Source organism: Cnephaeus nilssonii (assembly GCF_951640355.1).
Source record: "Cnephaeus nilssonii genome assembly, chromosome: 6".
NCBI classification, from domain to species: domain Eukaryota; kingdom Metazoa; phylum Chordata; class Mammalia; order Chiroptera; family Vespertilionidae; genus Cnephaeus; species Cnephaeus nilssonii.
The window spans coordinates 15,319,802-15,346,606 of NC_137077.1; the positions used below are offsets into that span (position 1 = coordinate 15,319,802).

The window sequence follows — 26,805 nt, forward strand, 5'->3', positions numbered from 1 at the left end:
CCCAGGTGACTATGCTACTGTTACCCAGGTGACTATGCTGCTGTTGCCCAGGTGACTATGCTACTGTTGCCCAGGTGACTATGCTACTGTTGCCCAGGTGACTATGCTACTGTTACCCAGGTGACTAAGCTACTGTTACCCAGGTGACTATGCTACTGTTACCCAGGTGACTCTGCTACTGTTACCCAGGTGACTATGCTACTGTTACCCAGGTGACTATGCTACTATTGCCCAGGTGACTATGCTACTGTTACCCAGGTGACTATGCTGCTGTTGCCCAGGTGACTATGCTACTGTTACCCAGGTGACTATGCTGCTGTTGCCCAGGTGACTATGCTACTGTTGCCCAGGTGACTATGCTACTGTTGCCCAGGTGACTATGCTACTGTTACCCAGGTGACTAAGCTACTGTTACCCAGGTGACTATGCTACTGTTACCCAGGTGACTATGCTACTGTTGCCCAGGTGACTATGCTACTGTTACCCAGGTGACTATGCTACTATTGCCCAGGTGACTATGCTACTGTTACCCAGGTGACTATGCTACTGTTACCCAGGTGACTATGCTACTGTTACCCAGGTGTTCTGTGAGCCTTCTGACATTATCTTGGTGCACCTTGAACACTAAATGGTCCAGCAGATTCCAATGAAGCCCCTGGGACGAGGGATGTTTATCATCAGTTGCTTCATGGGTAGTTGCCCCTGCAAATTCTAACACTAAAACTCTCCTTTATACTGTGAGTGAGTCCCCTTTGTTTACATGTTATGGCCTCTCACAGAAAAATAAAATGACCACACTTTAATATTTATTGCTAAAAGTGACCTTCTATAGTGAATGGTTGAAGCGAAAAGCATAAAGCGAAATTCTTCCCTTTCAGTTCACCAAGCTCTCCGGCCTCAAAAGTCATGTGATATTCGCACAGAAAACACAGTGGGATAGAAGTGCTTTCTGTGCTTGTCGTTCAGGATAAATGACTCCAGCACAACAAAAAAGGACTAGGAAATTCTGAAGATGCTCCTCTGACAATCCAAACAACCACACACACACACACACACACACACACACACACACACACACACACACACTCAGCCAGCAGCAGACAGAAGAATGGTGACTTAAGTACCATTTCCAGTATAAACATGCCCTAGGACAGTGGTCGGGAAACTCATTAGTCAACAGAGCCAAATATCAACAGTACAACGATTGAAATTTATTTTGAGAGCCAAATTTTTTAAACTTAAACTTCTTCCAATGCCAATTCTTCAAAATAGACTCGCCCAGGCCGTGGTATTTTGTGGAAGAGCCACACTCAAGGGGCCAAAGAGCCGCATGTGGCTCGCGAGCCACAGTTTGCCGACCACTGCCCTAGGAAATGGGAGACAAGGATACATCATTCTCAAGACTGCTTACTCCAGACATCTCCACAAGACCGTCCATAGGTCCTTCAAAGCCAACATCCCCAAGTCAAGTCCTGTTCTCCTATTTCTTACTCATAAACCAACAAAGCAAACCACCACTGCCATGTTCTTTCTTCTGCTCTAAATTAATCTTCTATCCACCTGTGTTTAGAACCCAGACTTAGAGTCAGACAGGGCTAGGTTCAGATTTCACCTCAAAACCACCCATTACGTGACCTTGGACAAGTCACTTCACCTCTCAGATTCCTTATCCAAAAAAAGGGAGCTAATAACACAACCTTATGGGGCCCCAGAAGATTAAATGAAATTGGGTATTTAAGGTATTGAGCACAGTCCCTGGCACATGGGCACGGCTCAACACATGGTAACCAAAAATCCAACACAGAAATCTCAAAATCTCCCTCTTTCTCAGCATTTCCATAAGAATCCGTGGGGTCAGTCTCAGAAATACCTGTCAAAACCAACCTTGCCCTCTCCTCCTCGGCCGCTGTCCTAGGCCTCGCTTCCATCACCGCTCACCTGGACAACTTCAATAGCCTCTTTACTGGTCTTCCCATCCCTTCCTCCTCTGCTCCATTTTCCACATCACTCTTTCTAAACCACCGATCTAACCAGTTGTCCCTTTACTGAAAACTGTTGTCAAGGGTCCACAATAGTATAGTGTTATTTGATAAGTCCCTCCTGCTGTTCCTGTCTCATCCTCTGCTAGCCCGCACCTTCCAGCTCACCACTGAGCCCATATAACACCTTCTGCTGTAGTCCCACAGCGCTACCAGCTATTTCCTAGAGACAACACTGTTTATGCCTATATGTATTTTCACCCACTGTTCCTTCACCTGGGATACTCTTCTCCCACCACTTATTTCTCTTTTTCTGGAGAAATCATATCCTTTAAAGTCCAGTTCAAATATTACTTCCTCTAGAAAGCTTTCCTGACAACCCTGCCCTCACCCCCCTCCTCCCCCCCGCCCCCCCCCCCCCCAGTGAAGCTGACATCTCCTTTTTCTTACTCATAGAACTTTTCCACATTGCCTGGTATAATTTTTCATCTGTGTTTCTGCCTCCTCAACTAAACAGTGATATTTTCCAGGAGAGGTACTGTATATATAGTACAGTACCCGCTGGGGCTTTTAATATCCCTTCCAGTGTTTAGACATAACCTCCAAGATATACTCTGCAGTTCAATTTCATCTCTTTCTAGAAAAGCTGCTTAAAACCACTTATGAAATCTATAGTACCTCCACAGTTCATGATTTTTCTGACAGCAGTTGTGCTCAAAATTTGTCTGCTTCTTAAATAATCTGCCAATTGTCCTCCAACAGGCACAATGATGGTCATAACCATGTGTGGGAGTGCAGACAAGAGCCCCACCTGGATGGAAAAAAACACAACAACCAATGAGCTATTTTTAGCTGCTTTCTCCAGATGTATGGATTCCCTGTTCCCACCAGCTACCCTGCCTACCACCATCACCACTAAATTTCATCATCTACTTAAATGCAACCCAGGTAGGCCTGAATTCTGTAATAAATAAAGAATGAATGATTATAAAAGTAGACCTAATTGTCTCCTCCAGCAGATTGGAAGCTCCTTAAGGGCACAAGTGATTGTTATACATCATAGAGACCCCACCACCCAGCAGAAGGCCTGGTACATGGTAGTTAAACACTTGGCACAGAGTGAATGTTCATTGATGGCACCTACTTAGCTCTTCCCTGGTCACTTCAGACAGTACCTGGAGCTACGCAGACATCTATCCCTACTAGGATACTGTTCTTTTCTTGTAGGAAGGGGGCTTGATTCCTTTTTTTCCCCTTTTTTTATTAAATTTATTGGAGTGACATTGGTTAATATGATCATATAGGTTTCAGGTGTAGATTTCTACATTACAAGATCTGTATATTGCACAGTCAAATCTTCTCCCATCACCATATATAACTTAATTCTTTCATGATGATGGTTTAAGTTTCACCATTCATACCCTTCCTCCATGAAATACAGGCAACCTAATGACTGGGGAACATTTAAAACAGCTTGTAAACAAGGCCTTGGTCACTATTATCATAACCACCATAATGGAGATAGGAATGATCTGCAAAATAAGCTTTAAAAGCAGCTCGCCATAGCTCTGATTCTTCCTATGAAGAAATAAAATAACTATGTATACTATGCACAGAATGTATGACTTGTCTGACTTCCAGGGCATTAGGTATCATACAACTGATATAAATTATGAAAAGCAATTTAATTACATTACCATGCAAAGATTTTCTCAGTACATGCAAGAGATTTAAAGTTCGAGAATATTTGAAGTATCTATGTGTTTACCTTACTTATTGCAAATCCAAAGACCTCTTCAAAATAAGCAGGCTGACTTATTAACAGCAAATAAAAGGTCCAACTTCTGCAAAAATTTGCCACAATGATTGCATAAACTGGCAATGATGTGAAAAATTTTTTCCATGGTGTATTAAATTTCTAGAGAATAAAAATACCATGAGATTTTTAGGGAAATATATTGACATGTCATTTTTCTTCTTTTATTTATCCATTACAGCTGATATTCAATATTATATTAGTTTCAGGGATACAGCATAGGAGTTAGACACTTATATAACTTGCAAAGTGCTCCCCTAATAAGTCTAGTACCCAACCGGCACCATACATAATTATTACAATATTATTGACTATATTTTCTATGCTGTATTTTACATCCCCGTGACTATTTTGTAACTACCAATTTGTACTTTTTAATCCCTTCATCTTTTCCACCCAGTCCCTCAAACCCCCCAACCTCCACCACCATCAGGCAACCATCAGTTGACATGTTATTTTTCTTAAGAAGACAACACAACCACTAAGAGAAATACTCATAGAGAAGAGAGAGGCAAGTCTTCATCTATCCATCGAGACTTACGCTTAGGCTAACCACGTTGGCTCCTTCTCCAATACTTGTCTCTATGTAGGTCCTCTCCTCCTGGGATATTGTTGGATGAGCTGCCGGGCACTCATAGGCCTGCAACAGCCAAAACATGTACCAAATAATGCCAAACATACCTAAAACAAAAGGTTAAAATAGTTAAAAAACCAAAGGTTTGATGATATGGTCTCATTCTCTTCCATCTCTAAATTTTTCCATTTTCAAAATATTCCCAAACAGTACTATGTTCAGCTAGGACAGTGGTCGGCAAACTCATTAGTCAACAGAGCCAAATATCAACAGTACAACGACTGAAATTTCTTTTGAGAGCCAAATTTTTTGAACTTAAACTTCTTTTAACTCCACTTCTTCAAAATAGACTCGCCCAGGCCGTGGTATTTTGTGGAAGAGCCACACTCAAGGGGCCAAAGAGCTGCAAGTGGCTCGCGAGCCGCAGTTTACCGACCACGGAGCTAGGAGAAAGGATTTTGTTGTTATTCACTGGTATTTGAAGAAAGAAACTCAACTTTACTATAAATATTAAATGAATCTTAGGTAGTCAAGTATTCCTTGATATCCTATTGTAAACTCTCCATCTATCCCATTACACAGTAAAATACCAGCTCTATGAGTCACCCATGGGAACTCAGGAAGTCAAATCACTCACCATAAATATAAAAGACGGAGGCCCAGCCAATGTACTGCACCAACACGCCCGCCAGGGGCATGGCGATCACTGCCCCTGCATAGGAACCTGGAACAAGAAAAGATTGAGGGATACTTAGTGATCTCGTGCAAGCCCTCTCCACCCACTTGGAGTTCATGTGGTTGGGGTGAGGATGAACCAAACTGAGCAGGAGTCAGAAGGCCAGAAGGCCTCTGTGCAGAGGGACAGGCAACTCCCAGCATGCCTTAGCCCAGGGCTTCCAGGAGAGAAAGGTCACAAGGATGCCCTTGAACTTCACCCAGGTACCCTGGAGGGATTAGACAAAGATTGCTCAGGCACAGCAATGTGAAACTGATGACAGGATGGAGTAAAAAGATGAGAAAAATCTGAGGGAACTTAAGAAAAATTCAACCAGGCACAATATTGGGTGCTGAAGACAGCAGGCGAAGAAACATGGATCTGCCTTCCAGAGCTCACAGTTGAGAAGGATTATCGCCTAGGTCTTTAAATCAGGGACCTCAAACTATTCAAGGATCATGCTGTTTTATAGTCTTAATTTTCTTTTTTAAATCAGGAAACATGGATGCTGTCTCCACACACCTCCTGGATGAGTACATTTTTAGGTTTATTTCTTACTCTGTAAACACTTCACCTGGTAAATACTTACCTGTGTGTGGATGTTTATCTTGTCTAGACAAGATAATGAGGGCAGAGGCAGTGACCTGGCCTCCCTTTCTCTCCTGCAGCTCCCTAATGCCTGCTGGAGAAACATGAGTCCTGCAAACTCCCAATAAATACTAACTGAATAAAAGAAACAGCTCTCTAAAATGCCTTCTGGGTTGTGGATGTAAAAACATCTTGCTTCAGAAAAAGTGAGCAGCGAAAGGCAATTCTGTATCCCAGAGGGCAATGCTGAGGAAGACCTTCAGGCAATGGGGGTTTAGGAGGAGGAGATGAAATCCCATCTTTCCAAGCTGGGCCAGGCTGGTTGTGAAAGGCCCAACCCCCAATCCCAGATCTGGACATCATGGCACTGAGGAGGTGTCTCCATTCCTCTGAACCATTTTCCTTGGACAGAAGATGGGAGAAATCTCTACACCACGCGGCTGACTTGGGGGTAAAATGAACCATGTATGTGGAGACGTTTGGTAAGTTACAGTTAGTGCTGCATTAACACCAACTAAAACTGCTTTGTCACGTACAGAATGACGGCACACTTTTTTCTTTTGCCTCAGACTTCCTCAGAGCAATAAGGGAAGCATTCCTGGGCATCCCAGAAAGAGCTGCACCCGACTCCGCTGTGTGCGTGGAGAAGGCCCAGTACCCTGGGAGTGGGGGTGGAGGCTCCTGTTTAGCTGATGCAGAGAAATACCCGGACAAGGAGAGTCAGGGGATGACCAGCAACTAAGATGCATTGGGTGCTGTCTGTGTGCCCAGCGAGGTGCTCAGTATTCTGGACCCCGTGATTTTATTTAACCCTCTTTTCAACCCGACAACGGTGGTACCAATATCAGCCCCATTTTACAAGAAGGAAGCTAAGGCTGGAGGAGGGGAGGTAGGTTGCTAGGGGTTGCACAAGTGTGAGTGACAGCAACCCAGGTCTGTCGGAATCCAAAGCCTTTACCCTGAGCTACTTAATAATTCAGGCCTGCCTCCTGCACTCAGAAATGCCCTATAATTCTTCATACTAAGAAGCATTCATTCATCCAAGGAATTTTATAACTTGAAGCTGTCCTTCTTCCCTGTCTACTAAACAAACTCTTCCTTATCCTTCCCGACATGGCTGCATGTAAGCTCCTCTCACACTCACCCACAGCCCCTAGCACACCCCAATAGGCACTTCACCGTTATTGCCCGGGGAGCTGGCTATGCCTCGACCCATCGGTGCGCTCACCACAGAGGACAGAGGAGCCCTCGAATGCTTGCTGAATGGTGTGGAGAGTGGGGAATGGCTGCACTGGGGGTGGGAGGGTCCCCAGTTCTGTCCTCACTAGTTGTAAGAATTTACATTTTCTCCTCCCTCACCCTTTGTTTCCTCTCTAACACAATGGCTATAATTAGATGTTTTCTAAAGTCCCTTCTAACTCCAATATTTTTTAAGTGTAAGAACCTTTTAGACCCCAAGCTTGGGTCTCCTTCTAATGGCATTTTGCCGTGTCTGTTCTTCAACACCTTAGCTGGAAATGTAATAAAGCCTGTGACTTTGATCAGGTACCTTCCTTTGAGAGTCAAACCACTTCTGAAAGACACTAAGCATGAGGAGTGGCACTAGTCACACTTGTTTTGCTGGCAAATCAAAATGCAAGGCCTCGTAAGTAAACCATCCAAGGAAAATTAGGTCCAGGATCTGACAGTTCACAAGATTGGCTGGGGCAATATATTCTTCTAGAGTTGGTATAAGGTCAGTAGTGTGGGTAGAAATGATCTTGGACTGCAAACAAGAGGACAGAAGTGGTTTCTGAAGACGAGTAAAGATGACAGGACATCTCAGCGATGCATGCAGTTCCAAAATGGGCACAAAATGGGCACATTGGTGAGTATGTCACACTGACTGCCAGGGATGATGATGATGATTGAAGTAGGTAAAGAGGAAGAACGAGGGAGAAATACAAATATTCTCAGAAATAAAGAGGAAGCTTTCTTTCTCCTTTAGCATAAGCTCAGGTTAGCTTCTCTTAGGAAAGGCATGTTATCTTGAAAAACTAGACTGACCTAAATTCTGATCCTAATTCTGCCCAGGCCCCATTGTGACTTTTGCCGCCTAAGGCATTTTTGTCTTCCTGGGCCTTCCCCTGCTTAAAAAAAAAAAAGATTTAAATATATTTCACAACTGTGTTGATTGATACCTAAAAGAAACGTATGATCCTAATACACTTACCACAAAAAGAGGTTGTGGCCAGTCGGCTTCTCTCCAAAGGTGGCGCCCACTTACTCCACATCCCGTGGCAGGCTGGGTAGGTCACACCCTGGCAAAATGGTTGAAAATAGATTATTTATTTGATTTGACTCCAGTTTCTGTTTGTCTTTAAAATATGGACCCTGATTCTTTAATAACGGCTACAATGTAAAAGCCCAATTCATAGACACCAAATAGCATGTGTCAGCTACTTTAACTGACAGCATAGATCTGAATACTAATCCAAAGGTCAGCAAGGTGGAGAATGGGGGAGGAGGTCTTTGTATTTCATATTATACAGAATATCACTATAGAAAGGGACTTCTAAAAAAAAAAGGAAAATAAAAGAAAGGAAGGAAGGAAGAAAGGAAGGAAAGAAGGAAAAGAAAGAAAGAAAAGAAAAGAAAAGAAAAGAAAAGAAAAGAAAAGAAAAGAAAAGAAAAGAAAAGAAAAGAAAAGAAAAGAAAAGAAAAGAAAAGACTTCTGAGCCCTGGGCAGGTAGTTCAGTTGGTTAGAGCCGTGGTTGGCAAACTGTGGCTCGCGAGCCACATGCGGCTCTTTGGCCCCTTGAGTGTGGCTTTTCCACAAAATACCACGGCCTGGGCGAGTCTATTTTGAAGAAGTGGCATTAGAAGAAGTTTAACTTTAAAAAATTTGACTCTCAAAAGAAATTTCAATTGTTGTACTGTTGATCTTTGGCTCTGTTGACTAATGAGTTTGCCGACCACTGGGTCAGAGCATCATCCACAATATACCAAGGTTGCAGGTTTGATCCCCATCAGGGCACATACAAGAAAGAGCCAATGAATGCATAAATAAGTGGAACAACAAATCTCTCTCTCTCTCTCTCTCTCTCTCTCTCTCTCTCTCTCTCAAATCAATTTTTTTTAAAGTCTCCTTATTAAAAAAACTACTTTTCCATGGCTTTAACTACCACCTATGATGTTTGATTACTCTCAAATTTTAAAAACAAAGAAAGAAGAAAAGGACTTCCATAATCACCTAGTGCATCCTCTCATTTCAAGTTACAGAACCTGAGGCTCAGAGCCATTAAGTAAGTAGACTCTAGTCTTCATGGCTGCAATATCATGTTCTTCCCGTCATACCAGTATTTTTGGAAATGTGGTATATATCCTTCTAGTGGGACTAGAGTTAGGACTAGTGGAGCTAGTGCTACAACAACCTACATTTTTTAATATAATTGTGGCATATATATTCTAATACGCTTCAGAAAATAAGTAACTAGCACTTCATATCCCTGATTTCAAAGAATTGTTATGGACTGTCCAACCTAGGAAGGAAGGTGGGGTGGGGGGATGAGGGGGTAAGAGATCAACCAAAGGACTTGTATACATGCGTATGAGCATAACCAATGGACACAGAGTGGGGGGGGGGGGTGCTGGGGGAGCAGCTGGGGAGAGGTCAATGGGGAAAAAGAAGGCTTATGTAATACTTTAAACAATAAAGAATTTACATTAATAAAGAAGAGAATTGTTATAATGATGTTCTTTGTTTTTATATTTTTTGGAACATAGGCATGCCCATTTGTTAACATTGGCTCCAGCTACTTTTGCACCATAATGGCAGACTTGAGGAGTTGGCCAAGTCCTCTGGCTATATCATGCTACCTCTGTCATTGAGTTAAATCTCTTTGTAAGCTACACTCTTAAAACTTTACAGATTTATTAATAAATCCATTTAAATTGTGTCAGTGGGAAGAGCCCTTGCTATGTTTAGGGCTTCAGTTTCATCATTTATTAAATGAAAAGGGTTGGATCAGGCTATCTCCAAGATCATTCCTTACTCATCCAAAATTCTACACTCTATGAAATGGTCCTTTATTCTGTTTAAATTAAAGTGTTCATAAGGTTAGTCATAAGCGGTAAGTTGAGATAGCAAAACAAGGTGGAAGATAGGAAAACTGAGTAGAGGGAGTTTCCTTCAGAAGCTGAATTTCCTAAAGGACCATGTTGTCTCCAGCAAGAACATGGAAAACTGTGAGGGGAAGCATCTCCTACCTCCACTAGACCTTGCAAAATCCTGACACACATGACGCAGCCGTAATGCACTCTGGCTGCAGAAGGAATGAACATGTTCAAGGTCGACGTTAGGAAGATGGCGGCTCCAAAGACCCTGAGGGACCAAAACACTGTGTTAGGCCTGCTCATAGTTGTGGCACTTTAGTTAAACATCAGGAACAAAAAAAAAACAGTTCATGGAGGACCACTATGGGAATTAGCAGAAAGAAAAATAGATGTGTTACAATCTAGTGTGTCCCAAACTAGACTGCTGGGCTGCTTTGAGAGCCAGCTCTGCAGACTTGGTAGAAGTGCAAAGCCATTCTATGGTCTGTGCAGCACTCATGTCATATCGGTTTATCTTACCTATTAGCAGCAAACTTGTTTGAAATGCAATACAAGGATGTCCTGCCTGGATGAGGTCCTGATGCTGGAGACTGACCCGCATGTGGTGGGCTTGCTGGAGACCCATCACTATGCTTGATTCCACACAGCGGACCCATTCTGACCAATACCTGGCGACCTGTGCATATTTGGGTGGTGTCTCCTGCTGCACCATTCTGCTCTCACGTTACCAGGAGGGGATACAGACTATCTGATAAGAATGCTGTGTCTTGGGACCAGCCAAGCATAAGACAGGCTGTGTACCTATCTCAGCCCCCGACTCTCTGCCTGTGCCACTTGCCTTGTCCTCCCTGCCTTGACCATCATGGAAGAAAGCAGACAGCAGTTTCTTCCTTTCTCACACCTGTTAATGATGCTTCAGCCCATTTTACATGCTGGGAAATTATGTATGATTTCTTTTTAGGGCAGAAATGTGAGCAGTAACCCCAGAGATCATAGGAGCCAATATGTTATCACTTTTTTTAAAAGAATATAATAGGTAAGTGACAATAAAAAGAGACACAAATTAGACAAGAACATAAGTAAATACAGTCTTGCTTATATATATTTAGGTTCTATGATAGTGACTTTCAAACTTTTTTTTACCTTGACCCATAAAACAAAATATATTTTATACTGCAACCTAATACATATTCACACACACAAATGTAGCCAAAACAAGTTTTAAAAACCAAAACTTAAATGTACAATGAGCTAAGATATTTTATGCTATTTTCTTCTATTTAATTATCTTCTCTCTCTCTCTCTTTCTCTCTCTCTCTCTCTCTCTCAAGAAAATGCTCACTGGTAAATTATTATATTGATTTTTATTACCATCTAAAGAGTTGTGTTTTAAAACTTGAAAAGCACTGCTTTATAAAATGCATATTTTAGCCGAAACCGGTTTGGCTCAGTGGATAGAGCGTCGGCCTTCGGACTCAAGGGTCCCAGGTTCGATTCCGGTCAAGGGCATGTACCTTGGTTGCGGGCACATGCCCAGTAGGGGGTGTGCAGGAGGCAGCTGATCGATGTTTCTCTCTCATCGATGTTTCTAACTCTCTATCCCTCTCTCTTCCTCTCTGTAAAAAATCAATAAAATATATTTTTTAAAAAATGCATATTTTACAAAATTCATGTACATGAGGTCACACCAGACATACAACTGGAAGGGGCCTTGGGCATTCAGCGCACTCCTTTCTGGTTACACCCTCCCGCGCCTCCCAGTGGCCATCCTCTTCAGCTGGAATCCCTCCAGTAACAGAACTCACTGCTTCTCGTGGCACCTCATTCTGGCTTGGCTACTTTTAATTGTCCAAACACCTGTTATTGAATATCAATGGCGTTAAAGACATCTTGCAATCTAGAGGCCAGTCCCTACTCACATGACAAAACCTGTAGGGTACATGACAATATTTAAACAGAATCACAGAATGTCACGGGTCAAAGGGAACCCACACACAATCTAACCCATGCTCCATTTCACAGGTGCGAAAACTGAGGCCCAGAGAAGGAGGGAAGGTGACTCAGTAGAGGGCACCAAGTGAGTGACTCGGAGTCAATTTTTTTTACTACATAATCACTTGAAGTATTGCAAGATAAATTAGATTCAATAAAGAGATTCTGAAGAACAGGATCATGTGGGATTGATATCTGTGAGTCACATCTGTTGGAATGGCTCCTGTCTCTCCTCTGTGCCCCCACATTGGGAGCCAGCTCTGCAGACTTGGTAGAAGTGCAAAGCCACGCTATGGTCTGTGCAGCGCTCATGTCTTATCGGTTTATCTTACCTGTTAGCAGCAAACTTGTTTGAAATGAAACCACCTGGAATTTGGGTCACAATATAACCCCAGAAAAAAGAGCCATGGATAAAGCCCACCGTCTCTGGATCCCAGTTAAACTGTGCTATCTGAAATGAGAAATCAGATACAGTTATGTTTGTAAGAAAACACTTGCCCGCCATTTTTCACTGAGGATCCTACATAATAATCCCACGAGCTCCTTCTTTCTTTTGCTTATTCAATAATTATTTATGGAGGGCCCTTGTGTGCTTAGGATACAGCAGTGATCACAACAAAGTACCTCCTCTCAGGGAGCTCAGCTTGTAGTTAGAGACTGTGTATGAATTTACACGTATGTATATATGATATATATATATGTGTAAGTACATATATATACCATACATATTATATATACCAAATATATATACCATCATATATTATGATATATATGCATAGATACCATTTGTCTGAGACCCCTTAGAATCATAATAACCCCCAGTATGAACCATTAGCATAAGTCAAGCACTATGTCAGTCACTGTGTTAAGCTGTAAACATGGTCCCCAAGAGGCAGACACACAAAATCCCTGGAATCTATGAATGCTGTCTTATTGGGAAAAGGGTTTTGCTGGCGTGATAAAGTCAAGGATCTGGAGATGAGTTTTCCTGGATTATCCAGCTGGGCCCTAAATCCTATGACAAGCACCCTTATAAGAGAAAGGCCCCGGGGAGACTTGAGACCGATAGGAAAAGGCCCTGTGAAGACAGGCAGAGACTGGAGTTATGCTGCGCTGACCCAAGGAATGCCTGGAGCCACCAGAAGCAGGGAGAGGCCAGGAGGGATCCTCCCCAAGAGCCTTGGAGGGAGCCCCGCCCTGCAGACACCTTGATTTTGGACTTCCGGTCTCCACAACTGTGAGAGAATCAGTTCCTCTTGTTCTAAGCCACCCTGTTTGTGGTCATTTATTATGGCAGCCTTAGGAAACGAATATAGGTACTTAATATATTAGTACCAAATTTGATCTACAAAGTAGGTCTTTTTGTCCCCATTTCACAATAAGAGAAATAAAGTTAGCAAATAATTCTATCTTCCTGCTCACATTTTCCTTTTTCTTTTTTCAATTACAGTTTACATTCAATATTATTTTGTATTAGTTTCAAGTGTACAGAATAGTGGCTAGACAATCATAAACTTTACATAATGCCCCCCCACCCCAATATTTCCAGCTGGCCCCAGACAAATACATTATTGTTGACTATATTCCCTAAGCCGTACTTTACGTCCCCATGACTGTTCTGTAACTACCAATTCCTTCCAAGAGGATTCTCCCCCTGCTGAATGGACATCGGAATAGAGACCGGTAAGGCTGGACTCAGCCAGATAGCCTCTGTTTATCTCTGTGATTTTTTTTCTCTCTATCTCTCTCTCCCTATCTATCTATCTCTACCTCTATCTCTATCTCTATCTCTTTCTCTATCGCCCTCCCTCTCTCCCTCCTCCCTCCCTCCCTCTCCCTCTCCAATCTGAACCCAAAGATTCTAGTTAAACAGTACTGAACTAAAACAAGTCCCATTGGAGTCAGGGACAGTTACTAGTAAGTCACCTCTGTGACAAGACAAAGGCTCAAGGAAGTCAGCTTTGGAGAGCAGTGAGAAACCATAGAAAAGGCAAGAGAACAGTCCATGGAGAGACCCGGAGGATGGAGCAGATTCAGAGAGAAGCAGAGGAGAGACCATGAGGAGTGAGCACGCTGGAGGCCTTAGCTACAGGGCTCCTGGCTCCCAGGAGGTCCAGCTCCCGCTCTACCTTCCTGGCGGGGGCTCTGTTCACGCCTTGGAAACAATTACATAAAGACGCCTCTCCTCCTCACAGTGGAGAACAGCCTGGATCTCAGTCCCACCGCAGGCTGGCCCCCTTGTCCAGGGCACAGACCGGACACACTTACACAGCAGCGCTGCTCTCTGCCCTCCCCTTTCATGAGATCCCCGATGGCCTCCCATAATTCCCTTTTTGACTCGAACCGGTTTCGCTGAATTTCTATTCTTTTGTAACCAGCAAACCCTTACCAGGACACAAGGGCAACTTGCTCAAGGCCTCAGAGCTAATAAACAAGAGTCAAGTTTGAAACCGGGTCTGGCCAGTTCCAAAGTCCATCCTCTAAACCTTACAGAGCTCATGATTCATGGGAAGGCGTCTAGACTTTTCCTGAGGGTAATGAGAAATAATCGCCGTTTCTCAAGCTTCCGTCATTTATTGCCTACCATATGCTAGATTCACACACTTTAAAACTCATAATTATGGAACTGCGAATGATTATTCACACATCAGCTAAAATGACCTTTTATACCAGCAGTGGAATATATACCACATATTTGCAAGACCTATCTATTCATACTGCTTAAGTCTCTCACTCTTTTCAAAATGAGGATTTTAAGTGATCTCTGCAAAATATCTAGATTTTCCTCCCTAAAAGGAAAAATCAAACCAACAAAATTATCAGCCATTCAGGGCCTTAATTAATACAATTAGTGGAATCGCTTTGGCATCTGGCTGAACAATGAGCTGATATCTAAGCTCTGTTCTGTTTGGATAAGAGAGAAACAGCCTACTATAGATGAGAGCTGGTTAGAGCTTCGAAATGCTACTCAACTTTTTTCACCGCCAGCGAAAATGACGTCAAGTATATTTTAGATCTTAATCAGTTTCTCTAAGATTCCAGAGGGCAAAGCCATAGAAACTACAGAGCACACACCAGCATGGTACACCAATGCTCAGGTTTATCAAAATGCCTTTTCCATGTGCCTCACAGTGGACTCTATTGACCTGCGCGTATCGTCTCGGGCAGCAAACAAATGGACACCAGCATTGCATTGTGATCTGGGCCTCGGCACACAAGGTTTAATTAGCTGGCCTTGCTCACAAAAGGCCGGGAGAATGCATGTGATACACATCTGAAAGCTCACTAATGTTCATTACTCTTTATTTTAAAAATGCATGACATGCTCCCTGCACCTCGACTGCCTGCCCCCACCCTCCAATGAAAATAAACAAGGATATCCTTTAGAACAGGTTTAGCTATGACATCAAAGGGACGAGTCAGAAGAATCTCCATGGAGCTCTTTTCTTCTAGCAGAATAATCTCTTAGGAAAGGCCTTGCGGCAGCATGGATAGACCTGGAGAGCACTATGCTAAGTGAAATAAGCCAGGCAGAGAAAGACAAGTCCCATATGATTTCTCTTATATGTGGAATCTAATGAACAAAATAAACAAACAACATAGGAACAGACTCATAGATACAGAGAACAGACTGACAGCTGTCAGAGGGGAGTGGGGTTGGGGTGAAAAAGGTGAGGCGTTTAAACCAACAGACATGAAAACTCACAGACACAGATAGTACGATGACTACCAGAGGGAAAGGGAGTGGGGGAGATATGAGAGGGTATATGGGGGATAAATGGGAACAGAAGGAAAATTCACATTGGATGGTGAACACACAACATAATATACCAATGTCATCCCAATAAATTCAATTAAAATTCAAATAAAGCCTGCAGACCAACTAAAGACTTCTTTTTAATGGATTGAAATCAGCTTTTCCCAAATCAGTGCTTGGCAGGAACTGGTCTGGGTAATGCTAACAGAGGTGGCATGAAGGAGGGCGTTCTGCAATCATATCTGGGAAATACCGCATTCCACGGCCCCCTCTGGAGCTCCTCACAGAACACAGCACAGTGAAGGCTCTCATGTCACACAGCAGCGCCTTCTGCACAGCACAGCCTACAGAACACTGATTGGCCAGACACCAGGGTGGGAAACGCTGGTCTAAATGTGTTTCCAATTGTGGGCGGGGACCAGACCAGACAACTATTAGATGCTTCTCCACAAATGGATGGATTTCCAACAGTCATTCCAATGCATGGGTTCAATACAAGGAAATGTGTATTTATTGGGTATCTATTGGGCATCTATTTTCATCTTTTTTCAATGATTCTTTAGGCCTTCCATTTAAGATATTAACCAATGAGCCCTAGCTGGTTTGGCTCAGTGGATAGAGTGTCAGCCTGCAGACTGAAGGGTCCCAGGTTCGATTCTAGTCAAAGGCACGTGCCTAGGTTGTGGGCTTGATCTCTAGTAGGAGACATGCAGGAGGCAGCCAATCAACGATTCTCTCTCATCATTGATGTTTCTATCTCTCTTTCCCTCTCCCTTCCTCTCTGAAATCAATAAAGATATATATATATATATATATATATATATATATATATATATATATTTAAAAATATATTAACAAATGAACTTATATGCATATATGCATAACCCACGGACATAGGCAATATTGTGGTGAAGGCCTGGGGGGCGGGGAGTGGAAGGAGTCAATGGGGAAAAGGGGGAGAGACATTTGTAATACTTTCAGCAATAAAGATAAAATAAAATAAAATAAAATAAAATAAAATAAAATAAAATAAAATAAAAATAAACAAAGGAGATTTTTGACTTTCCGGTGATTCATAAAAACAATACTATTTAAGTAACGTCAGAGTATGCTCGCTTGTGACTACAACAGCCTGGAACTGGGCCTCCGGCCTCCACTCACGTCAAATCCGACCCCCTACCCACCCACCCACCCCCCACCCGCCACCCGCCACCCCGATCACTGGCTAAACAGTGATCGTTGTGGAGCACAGATCTGACAGTATGGCCTCTCCTTAAAGTCCATCTGTGACTTCCTACACAATTTACCAGGCTTGGCATGACCTGACCCCTTTTCCCTTGCTGCCTCCATCTCCTGATGCTCACCCCCAATCTACTCTCCTATGGGGTTCTCACCCTGGAATCTGTGAATGGGGATCTGTGAACTGGATGGGGAAAAATCGGCATCTTTATTTCTACTAACCGCTAACTGAAATTTGGCATTTTCTGCAATTATGAATGTGGGCAACAAACCACAGTCGTATTCTCAATACCTATGACTCTATTAGTAGTGGGAATTATCGATGTGTTCACATCTGCATGGCAGTTGTTGCCACAATCTCAAACTACTGTTTATAGTTCAAATTCGAAAGCACACTGATTTTTAGACCCATTGCTAGATTTTGTCATCTGATGTGTTCATAAAGAAGCTCCTAGGTTTCTGCATTGCAGATTTTATTTTCAAAGATTTGGATATCTGTATTTTAACATTAGTTTCTTTTATAATCTCATAGATTTAGTTTTAAGAATTTAAAACATTATTTTGGCAAACAGTTCATAAGGCTCGTAAGTCTTCACCAGGCTGCCAAACATGCCTCTTTCTCTCTCTCTCTCTCTCTCTCTCTCTCTCTCTCTCTCTTTCTCTCTCTCTCTCTCTCCCCTCCCCCTTAATATTCCTTTTCTTCAAAGATTCTTATTTCTCCCCCACCGAAACCCTCTTTGTCAAATTCTTCCTCATCCTTCAGCTCCAGCCCTCACTTTCTCTGGGAATTCTTTCACAACATCCAAGTCTGTACTAGGTCCCCTCCCCTATATGATCCCGGCCATTCTGAACACTCCAACAGAGCACCTAGACCCCTGAATTACAATTGCTTGCTTGTATGTCTCTGTGAGAACCAGGGCCCAGCCTGCATTGTTCAGCATCTATCCCATCACCTTGCACGGTGCCCGGCACCTGGTAGCCCCTCTACCTTTTTGTCACATCAGCGAATGAGGTGCAGTGCTTTCTTTCACACGGCAAAGCATTTGCACAGCTACGGCCAAAAGAGCTCCCACCGTAGACTGACCCTGACCTGAATTTCCGGTTTTCCATCAACGTAGATGGTGCTGTTGTTGACCATTTCCACGATGGCCACTCCGAGGTTGCACCGAATCCCGAAGGAAATGCAGAATCCCAGCCCGCTCATGATGGCAATGATGTAGCGCTTGGGGACGCCACAGCACTGGCAGTCGCAGAGCGGGGGGCTCTGCCTGGACGTCTGCACTGGCCTTCCCTCCTCATTCAGCTCAATGTCATTTGCTTCCTCGTTGGTCCCATCGATTTTCCTACAGTGGAAAACGCATGGGCAGAGAAGAAAGGTCAGGAATAGAGAAAAACAAAACGTACTCTTCACAAAGAAGAACGCGTCCCAAGAAAGGAGAAGGGAAACACACGTAGGATGCAGCCTGCGTTTTTTAATGTTATTACGGTTACCATCATCACTATTCTCACTACAATAAATTATAAAGGCTAAAATGACTGATATTCTGGATCCTGCGTTGCCTGGTGATAGGCATTAAGTCATTGCAATCTCATAACAACCCCACGAAGTAGATAGTGTTCTCTTGCCATTTTATAGAGGAGGAAACAAAGTCATCTGAAAGGGGATGCAGGCCCAAGACCAGAGGTTGTGTCTCCAACAATGTGCTTCACTGAGTTTCCCAAATGGAGGGACTGTCTACAAAATACCCAGTCAGTATTCCTCAAAACCGTCCAAGTCATGAAGAACAGGAATGGGCTGAGACACAGTCCCAGATCAGAGGGGACTATGGGGACAAGACGATTAAGTGCAACATGGTATCTGGATTGGATCCTGGAACAGGAAAAATGACATCCGTGGAAAAAGTAATGAAACTTTAATAAAGTGTGGAGTGTACTTAGTAATTCATCAATGTTGGTGCCTTAGTTTTGACAAATGTGCCATAGTAATGTAAGCTGTGAACATTAGTGGAAACCAAGTCCGGAGTATATAGAACATCTCTGTACTATCTCTGCAACTTTTCTGTGAGTCTAAAATTATTCCAAAACAAAAGCTTCGTTTTTAAAAAACAAAACAGCAGAACTCCAGGGAAGGTGGAATTCTGAGCTTAGGTAGGTCTCTTTCACCAAAGCTGAGATCCTGATAAGAAATGGTATCCTGAGAACCTGGATGAAAGGGTATCTGAGACTTGGGTTTAGGGGATAGATGCACTTGAACATCCAATATCCTAAATTCCTCAGAACCCTCTGGGCCTGCACAGGTGGCCACTTCTCCTGATTGGAAGGTATTGGTTCCACCTCTTTAAAGGGAAAGTGTAAGTACTTGCAAGGAGAGCAGAATCCCCCGCAGTCTCCCTTGGGGAGTTTGCCTTAAGATCCAGAGGTTGCTGGCTACATTGTAGCCCAAATAACTCCCTAAACCTAAATGAGTGGTTAAATTTCAAGACAGCAAGTGGGAAGAGCAAAGACAGTTCATTGGAGAGGTAGCATAGTGTCATGACTGGCGATGGTGGGCAGAGCACCTCTGGTCGGAAAGCCGGCTCTGCCACTTAAAAGCTGTGTGACGTTGGGCAACTTACTTAACCTCTCTGTGCCTCAGCTTCCTCATCTGTAAAACTGTGATTGTAATCGACCCTACCTCAAAGCATTGTTAAAATTAAATAAGTTCATAGTAGTTGGACCGTCGTGTTTGCTATTATAATTTATTACACATAACTAGAGGACACCCATATTGTCATTTAAGTTGGACAAATCTGTCTATCAATTTCTGGACATTAATGTCCCAAGTCGATGCCTTCTATGCCATGTGGTCCAATACTGGACAATAAGTGAGTGCATCATCTTTCTTCCCACACTTCTGAAATATTATTGAACCGTTAGCTCGTGAAGTTGGTCAGCTGCTTCTTACCAATGACTGCTCTCAAGGAGGCCTACCAGTGCCTGACTGTATCAGCCTCACGTGGGAACTTCAAACACTTCCCTTGTGCACCTGCCACGCCCTTGACCGTGAGCAACTCTCTGTGGTTCAAGAGCAACTCACGAATTCCACGTAGATGATGTTTTCAGTCTCAAACATTAACAGACATCTACAATGTACCTTGTGTGCTAAGTTAGAAAGTCAGTATTTCTAACTTCCAAATGTTCTTATCCTTGTCCCTTACACAACAGGAAGTCATGCTTTGTGATTTTTTTTTATTTTTTTTTTACATTGGAGTCTGTCCCCTGGCTTAATGTGAAAAATCAACAAGGGCGGGAATGTCCACTATTAGATGCCAGGCTCGGGGCAAGGCATTTTATATGTAATTATCTTCCAGACTTGAGGTTAACACCAAGTGCGTGGCAGAGCTGGTCTCGCTGGAGGAGCCCTAATTCTGGAGCCCAGCTCAAAGACCCCCTAGAGCTGAGCATCAACTCAGATCACTGGTCCATTAATGCCTTTGTTTCCTTCCTAGGCCAATAATTCCCCTGTAGGGATCACTGAAGGGAGGGGTCCGAGTTTGGCTCCATTTCGGCTAAAGTCGTCCTACAATTGTGAGGGCAATGCTAGCATCCAGCGTGCATTTAGTGCACTCTCTATCCCAAGCACAGGTACTGTGATTGTTCCGGGATTCAGTTCCGAGAAAACTGTTCAGAGTCCGAAACACAGAGCTTGATTCTAGGTTGAGGTCACACAACTTGGAAATTAGTAATTTTGTTATATGCCTAAGTAAACCAGCTGGCAAACAAAAGGATTTTTAAGTGGCTCATCTACTCAAACAGCAAAACCTGCGCCGAAGAGAATTCTCTTATTGAAAAAAAAAGAAATTCAAACAGAATTTCAACAGAATTTCAAAATAACAATTAAACTTAAAGTTGGAAAAGAAAATTCCTAAGGACTCCTTGCCAAGTATTTTATAAGCCAAGACAGAGAGTCTGGTGATTTTAACTGGCGACTATGGTCCAAAGTCATGGTTTTCCTTCCTGACTTTGTCAGATCCCTTTGTCATCAGGTGACTATACCAGCGAAGCCACCGTGCATCCTGTCTGCATTTTTATTTTTATTTTTTTTAAACTAATCTTTTTTTTTTTTAAATATATTTTATTGATTTTTCACAGACAGGAAGGGAGAGGGATAGAGAGCTAGAAACATCGATGAGAGAGAAACATCGACCAGCTGCCTCCTGCACACCCCCTACCAGGAATGTGCCCGCAACCAATGTACATGCCCTTGACCGGAATCGAACCCGGGAACCCTCAGTCTGCAGGCCGACGCTCTATCCACTGAGCCAAACCGGTTTCGGCCTGTCTGTATTTTTAATCAAATGAACACCACCACGACAAGGTGTTACTGGTGGGGACCTCAACAGGAAGGACAAAACATTCTTAAAAGAATGGGTTCTTTTAATCATGGCCTGTGTTTGGCAGGTTTAGCATGCTTTCACTAAACCAGGTTTTCATCTCTACGTGATAATGGGGTCTGATTGGAAGCTTTTTGTTTTTAATTAAATTAATGAAGTGCCCAACCCAGTTCTCTGACTATGAAAGCTCATCAAGAGTGACACAGTAACCCAGTTGGTGTGGCTCAGTGGTTGAGAATCAACCTATGAACCAGGAGGTCACGGTTTGATTCCTGAGCAGGGCACATGCCTGGGTTGCAGGCTCGATCCCCAGTGTGGGGCCTGGAGGAGGCAGCCAATCAATGATTCTCTCTCATCACTGGTGTTTCTCTCTCTCTCTCCCACTCCCTTCCTCTCTGAAATATATATATACTTTTTTATAAAAGAGTGACACAATAAAAAATGTAACACCCACAGGAGTCCCTGTGTTATAAAACACAAGAAGTGAAATGAACCTCAGTGTGCCTAGACAAGTTACATGCTAAGGTTTTTCAATTTAAGAGATAACATAGAAAAGTTAAAAGAGATACCAGGTGACATTTTCACTTACCATGATTAGAAATAATCATTCAAATACATAAAAATCTTAGCAAGGATATTTTTCACATTTATTCATATCACAGAGGTTAAGGGAGTCATTTTACCTTGTGCGTGAGGACTGCTTACTAATTCATCAATAAAAACCTAGGAAGGCATTTACTATGTCTATTAAAAAAAAAACACAAATTAAAATGTCACATCAATTCATTCACTTAGAGTAAACTCTTTCAATAATAATATATTTTAATTTTTAAAAAAATATTTTTTTTTGGTTTGGACCAAAACATTTAACTCAATGATAGTACTTAACATTTTCCACTGGAATCATGTGAGACTTTCTGCTTTAAAGAATACTAATTTCTTAAGTTACCTTCTTCAAACTATTGTATAACTACACTTCTCTTTTACACAATCAGGAACCACTCTATATAGTTTATATGACAAGCTAAACAATTTGCAAATATCTTATTTTCATTTACAGTGAAAAACACGAAGTAAAAAAACTCTTTAAAAATTATTTCAGCTCCAAGCATAACCATATTTTTCATTCCTATAGAGTTAATATGAAGTGTCATTTCCCTAAGTCTTTCCTAATTCAATGCCAAACACACGCTACATCAATCACCACGTCCAGTAAGGGCTAATCCTGCTGTATCAGCAGAACCCTTTGCTTGGGATGCATCTCTCCCTCCCCAGGCACAGTCTGCTGGAGCTGGAAGGGGCTCCGGAGCCACCGAACCTGACCCACCTTCTCCCTATTAAAAATATGGCTTTAAAAACATTAAGCAAAATCCCTGAAGCACTGGCAATGCGAAGCTGCTCAGAAATAAACCTGAAGTTTGCATTCAACCTTTACCTTTGTAAAATCCCCAACGAGTCTCCCACGGCGTTCTTCACTCCTTCCTTCCCAGGTTTCAGAATTTTTTCTTTGAAGGTATCCAATGCTTTGAAAGGCATTTTGCACGGGGGGACACCTCGGAGCCGTTTAACAGTCAGTCTCAGATACTGTCATCCTCCCTCATTTCCAGCGTGGGGACCACTCTGCTTTCCCTGATGAACAGTCTGAAGTCAGTTCTCATGGAGGTAACTTCTTAAAATCAAGAAGGAGATGAAACACAGCCCAGATCTTTCAAGTTGAGAGACAACACCCTCCACACCTCCACCCACCCACCACACCCACCCCCAAAAAAAGAGGCCAGGCCGAGGGAGTCTGGTTGGGAATTCAGCCCCTTGCAAAGCTCCAAGCTCCGCAGCAGCTGTGGGGCTGTCTCAGGCTGAGTGCAGCCCCGCTCCCTCCCTGGGGCGGCAGCTGGAGAGGCGGAGTGGGCTCCAGCCCGCAAGGTGCTCCCAGACCAGCAAGGCCAGCCACAGCATCCAGCATCGGTGGTGTGTCTCCCGCCCCTCCTGCTGCTTCTGACCACATCCCCCTCCGCCTCCCCCAGCTTGGCTGTGATCACTGAGTGATCCGTTCCAAGGTGATGCTATAGTAACAGAGCACAATACCTGCCCCCACAGCTGGGGCTTATGAATGGGCTCTCAGCCTGGCAGGCACCCAGGATGGAGTGGATGAAACATGGGCAAGTCCTCTGCTTTTCCGAGACCTGGCCCTGCAGACGGGCTCTCTCGGCCACCACATTATGCCTCTGAGGCCCCAGTGTTTCAGCCACTGTCCTTGCATGTGGTCCTTGCAGGAACGTTTGTTCTTGAGGAGGCTAAATGCAAAACACTTGCCCCGGACATCTAGGAGGGCTTTTGTTGGCTCCTCATCAACAGAGCAGGATCCCCCAAGGTGTGGTGCAACGGTGCCACCGGGCATCTCTGATTGAAGAGACCGGAGCTGGTCTTGGGCCTGCTTAGCATGCTTCCCTGGTCCTCACTGTCCCCGAGATAAACCCAAGTTCTTTATCACAGCACACAAGGCCCTCCATGGGGGACCCCAGCCTTGATGCCTGTCACTCCGTTCTTCATATCAGCACTTCCCTGAATTCAGCAAGCTCCCTATCGACCCCCGGGGTTCGCTCAGGCTGTCCTCTCTGCCTGGGGAGCTCTCCTCGCCCCACATCTGGGTAACGTCAAGGGATTCTTAAGTCTCAGCGAGGCATCACCTCTTCTAGAAACCCTCATGGACAAGGTTCGCCCTCCTCTGCCCCATAGGATCTGGCATGTAGTGTGTAGCATAAATCGCTGCTGGATTGGGGTTAAAATATCACACGTGGCTCACACATGGATGGGTGGCAGGGTGACGCCTCCATACATGGTGCTGCCATGAAGAAATGGCCTTGTCTCAAAGCTCCAGAGCTCCCATCCCCCCGCCTCCACATGCCCGACGACCCCCAAGCTATGGGTCTCAGGTTCCCCAGGAGTCATTTCCACAGGACCAGCTGCTGCCCTCTGCACGCCACGGTCCAGCCCTTCTCCAAGATTCGAATTAAACTGATCTAAACCAGAGCTGGATGCTTGGTAGATTAAATACTACTACCAACAATAACTATTATTATTATGGCCCATATTTATTGAGCTCTCTGGCCCAAACTCTGGGTTAATAAGCACTCTTTGTGTATTGTCTTAATCTTCCTAACACTGCTTTGTGGTTAGTAATTTATTTTCCCCAACTTTACTGACAGGAAACTAGAGCTAAGAGAGGTTAGACTTGCCAGGTTTCAGATCCAAACAGCCTGGCTCCAGCCAACTCTGCTGTCTTTCTTATTCCCATATTCTCAGTTCTCCCCTCTCCTCTCTCTCTCCTCCCTCTCCACCCCTCCCCTCCCCAACTATCTCCTCTGACTTTAATGAGGTATATTTTATATATCATGGACTTCACCCTTTTCAAGTGAACAATCGGTTTTTAATAAATTGACCAAGTTGTGCAAGCATCACCATATAGCACAAAGCAAATAGGACATTTCTATCACCCTAATGAAATCCTCCTATTCATTATTAATCCTGGCTCCCATCCCCCACACTGCCCCAGGCAACCATCCAGCTACTTCCTGTCTCTATAGAGTTGCCTTTTCTAGCAATTTCATATAAATGAAATCAGACAATATGTGGTCTCTTGTGTCTGGCTTCTTTCACTTAGTATAATGATTTTAAGGTCTGTCCATGTAGCAGCTTATATCAGTAGTGTCTTCCTTCTTTTTCTCTTCTCAGTGGAATATTTTATTGTATGGACATATGACATTGTGCTTATCCACTGACCTGCTGATGGACATTTAAGTTGTTTCCAATTTCTGGCTATCCTATATAACAAAAGTGTAATATGCAAATCGACCGAATGGTGGAATGACCAGTTGGCGAAGGCAGTGGGGGAGGGGAGGGGCGGGCCTTCAAGCAGGCAGCACCAGGCCAGCCAAGGTGAGTGCCAGTGGGCAGAGAGAGGGGATGGTGATGGGAGGTGGGGGGTAGGGGGAGGCAGTGGTGACCAGCAGAGGCAGAGGGGCGATGGAGGGGGGGTGGAGGGCAGGGTGGTCTCCTGATCGGCCAGCCTGGTTGCCTCCCGCAGAGGGAGGCCGGACTGCAGCTTAGGCCCGCTCTCCAGGGGGAGCAGGCCCAAGTCTTCAGTAGGACATCCCCTGAGGGTTCCTGGATTGTGAGAAGGCGCAAGCCAGGCTGAGGGACCCCCCTGAGTTGCATGAATTTTTATGCACCGGGCCTCTAGTTATGAATAAACTGTTAAGAACATTCCTGTGCAAGTCTTTGTGTGAACATATCCTTTCATTTCTCTTGGGTAGATACCTAGGAGTGTAATTGCTGAATCATATGGTAAGTCCATTAACTTTTGAAGAAACTGCCCAATTATTTTCCAAAGTGGCTGCACTGTTTTGCCTTCCCACCAACATGCCTGTGCTCCATATGTGGCACTTACCACACTGATGGACTCATTCATTTCCTGCTTGGTTTGTTTCTTCAGGGAATTATCACAGTCAACCATTATCAGCAGTGCCTCAAGAGGGCCTACCACACACCTGGCCCTCAAGAAAGGCCCGAATGAGCCCTAGCCGGTTTGGCTCAGTGAGTAGAGCATCGGCCTGTGGACTGAAGGGTCCTGGGTTTGATTCCGGCCAAGGGCACATGCCTGGGTTGCGGGCTCGATCCCCAGTGTGGGGTGTGCAGGAGGCAGCCAATCAATGATTCTCTCTCATCATTGATGTTTCTATCTCCCTCTCCCTTCCTCTCTGAAATCAATAAAAAAAAAAAAAGAAAGAAAGAAAGGCCCGAATGAATACATGAATAACATGAACTTCAGTTCTGAAAAGTCTGGCTTTATATTGTTTCAACTATCAACAGTTCTAGTGTAGAGGTTAAGAGTACAACTCTGTTATTGCTCGACTTCCTGGGTCCCTATCCCATCTCTGCTTCATTTCCCAGGTGTGAACTTGAGTCAGAAGTCCCTATTTGTAATTGGGGAAATACTGGTTCATTTCATCCATTATTATTACGGCATGGAAACACTTTCCCATTTTCCTTTACACACCATAAATGGTGTCTTGAAAAACAAGATTCAAGGCTATCTTAGGTTGTGTCCAAGGCCAAAATATCCTCGAATTTCTGCTAATGTAGTCAATAGAGTTGCATCATAATAACGCAATCTAAAAATGTGGGAGGAAGTCAAGATCAGAGTGTATTTTGGAAAATTTCTCATCACCTTCACTCTTCTTGAAAGTGCAGCTGAAACGCAGAGTATCCAGATAATTTCAATACATAAAGCAGTGAACAGGGCACACATTCAGGGCTTCAAGAATTAAGTTGAGCCGAAACCGGTTTGGCTCAGTGGATAGAGCATCGGCCTGCGGACTCAAGGGTCCCAGGTTCGATTCCGGTCAAGGGCATGTACCTTGGTTGCAGGCACATCCCCGGTAGGGGGTGTGCAAGAGGCAGCTGATCGATGTTTCTGACTCTCTATCCCTCTCTCTTCCTCTCTGTAAAAAAGCAATAAAATATATTTAAAAAAAAAAAAAAAAGAATTAAGTTGAGCCCTAGCCAGTTTGGCTCAGTGGATAGAGAGTTGGCACACATACTGAAGGGTCCCAGGTTCAATTCCAGTCAAGGGCATGTACCTTGGTTACAGACTAGATCCCTGGCCTGTGGGAGGCAAACA

The 26,805-nt window shown here is 43.8% G+C and overlaps 1 protein-coding gene across 1 annotated transcript in view; it reads right to left on the reverse strand.

Annotated features, from left to right (window-relative positions):
- Window positions 1–22,664, reverse strand: part of SLC17A8 (solute carrier family 17 member 8) — a gene marked incomplete at both ends in the record, with an annotated part of 30,174 nt that extends 7,510 nt beyond the window's left edge. Inside the window, 9 exons of the mRNA XM_079773484.1 lie at window positions 2,658–2,790; window positions 3,748–3,897; window positions 4,337–4,476; window positions 5,007–5,093; window positions 7,885–7,972; window positions 9,921–10,035; window positions 12,092–12,210; window positions 17,846–18,098; window positions 22,564–22,664. Of these exons, the coding sequence (XP_079629610.1) occupies window positions 2,658–2,790; window positions 3,748–3,897; window positions 4,337–4,476; window positions 5,007–5,093; window positions 7,885–7,972; window positions 9,921–10,035; window positions 12,092–12,210; window positions 17,846–18,098; window positions 22,564–22,664 (1,186 nt within the window). The remainder of the gene's footprint in view (window positions 1–2,657; window positions 2,791–3,747; window positions 3,898–4,336; window positions 4,477–5,006; window positions 5,094–7,884; window positions 7,973–9,920; window positions 10,036–12,091; window positions 12,211–17,845; window positions 18,099–22,563) is intronic.
- Between the last annotated feature and the right edge of the window lie 4,141 nt (window positions 22,665–26,805).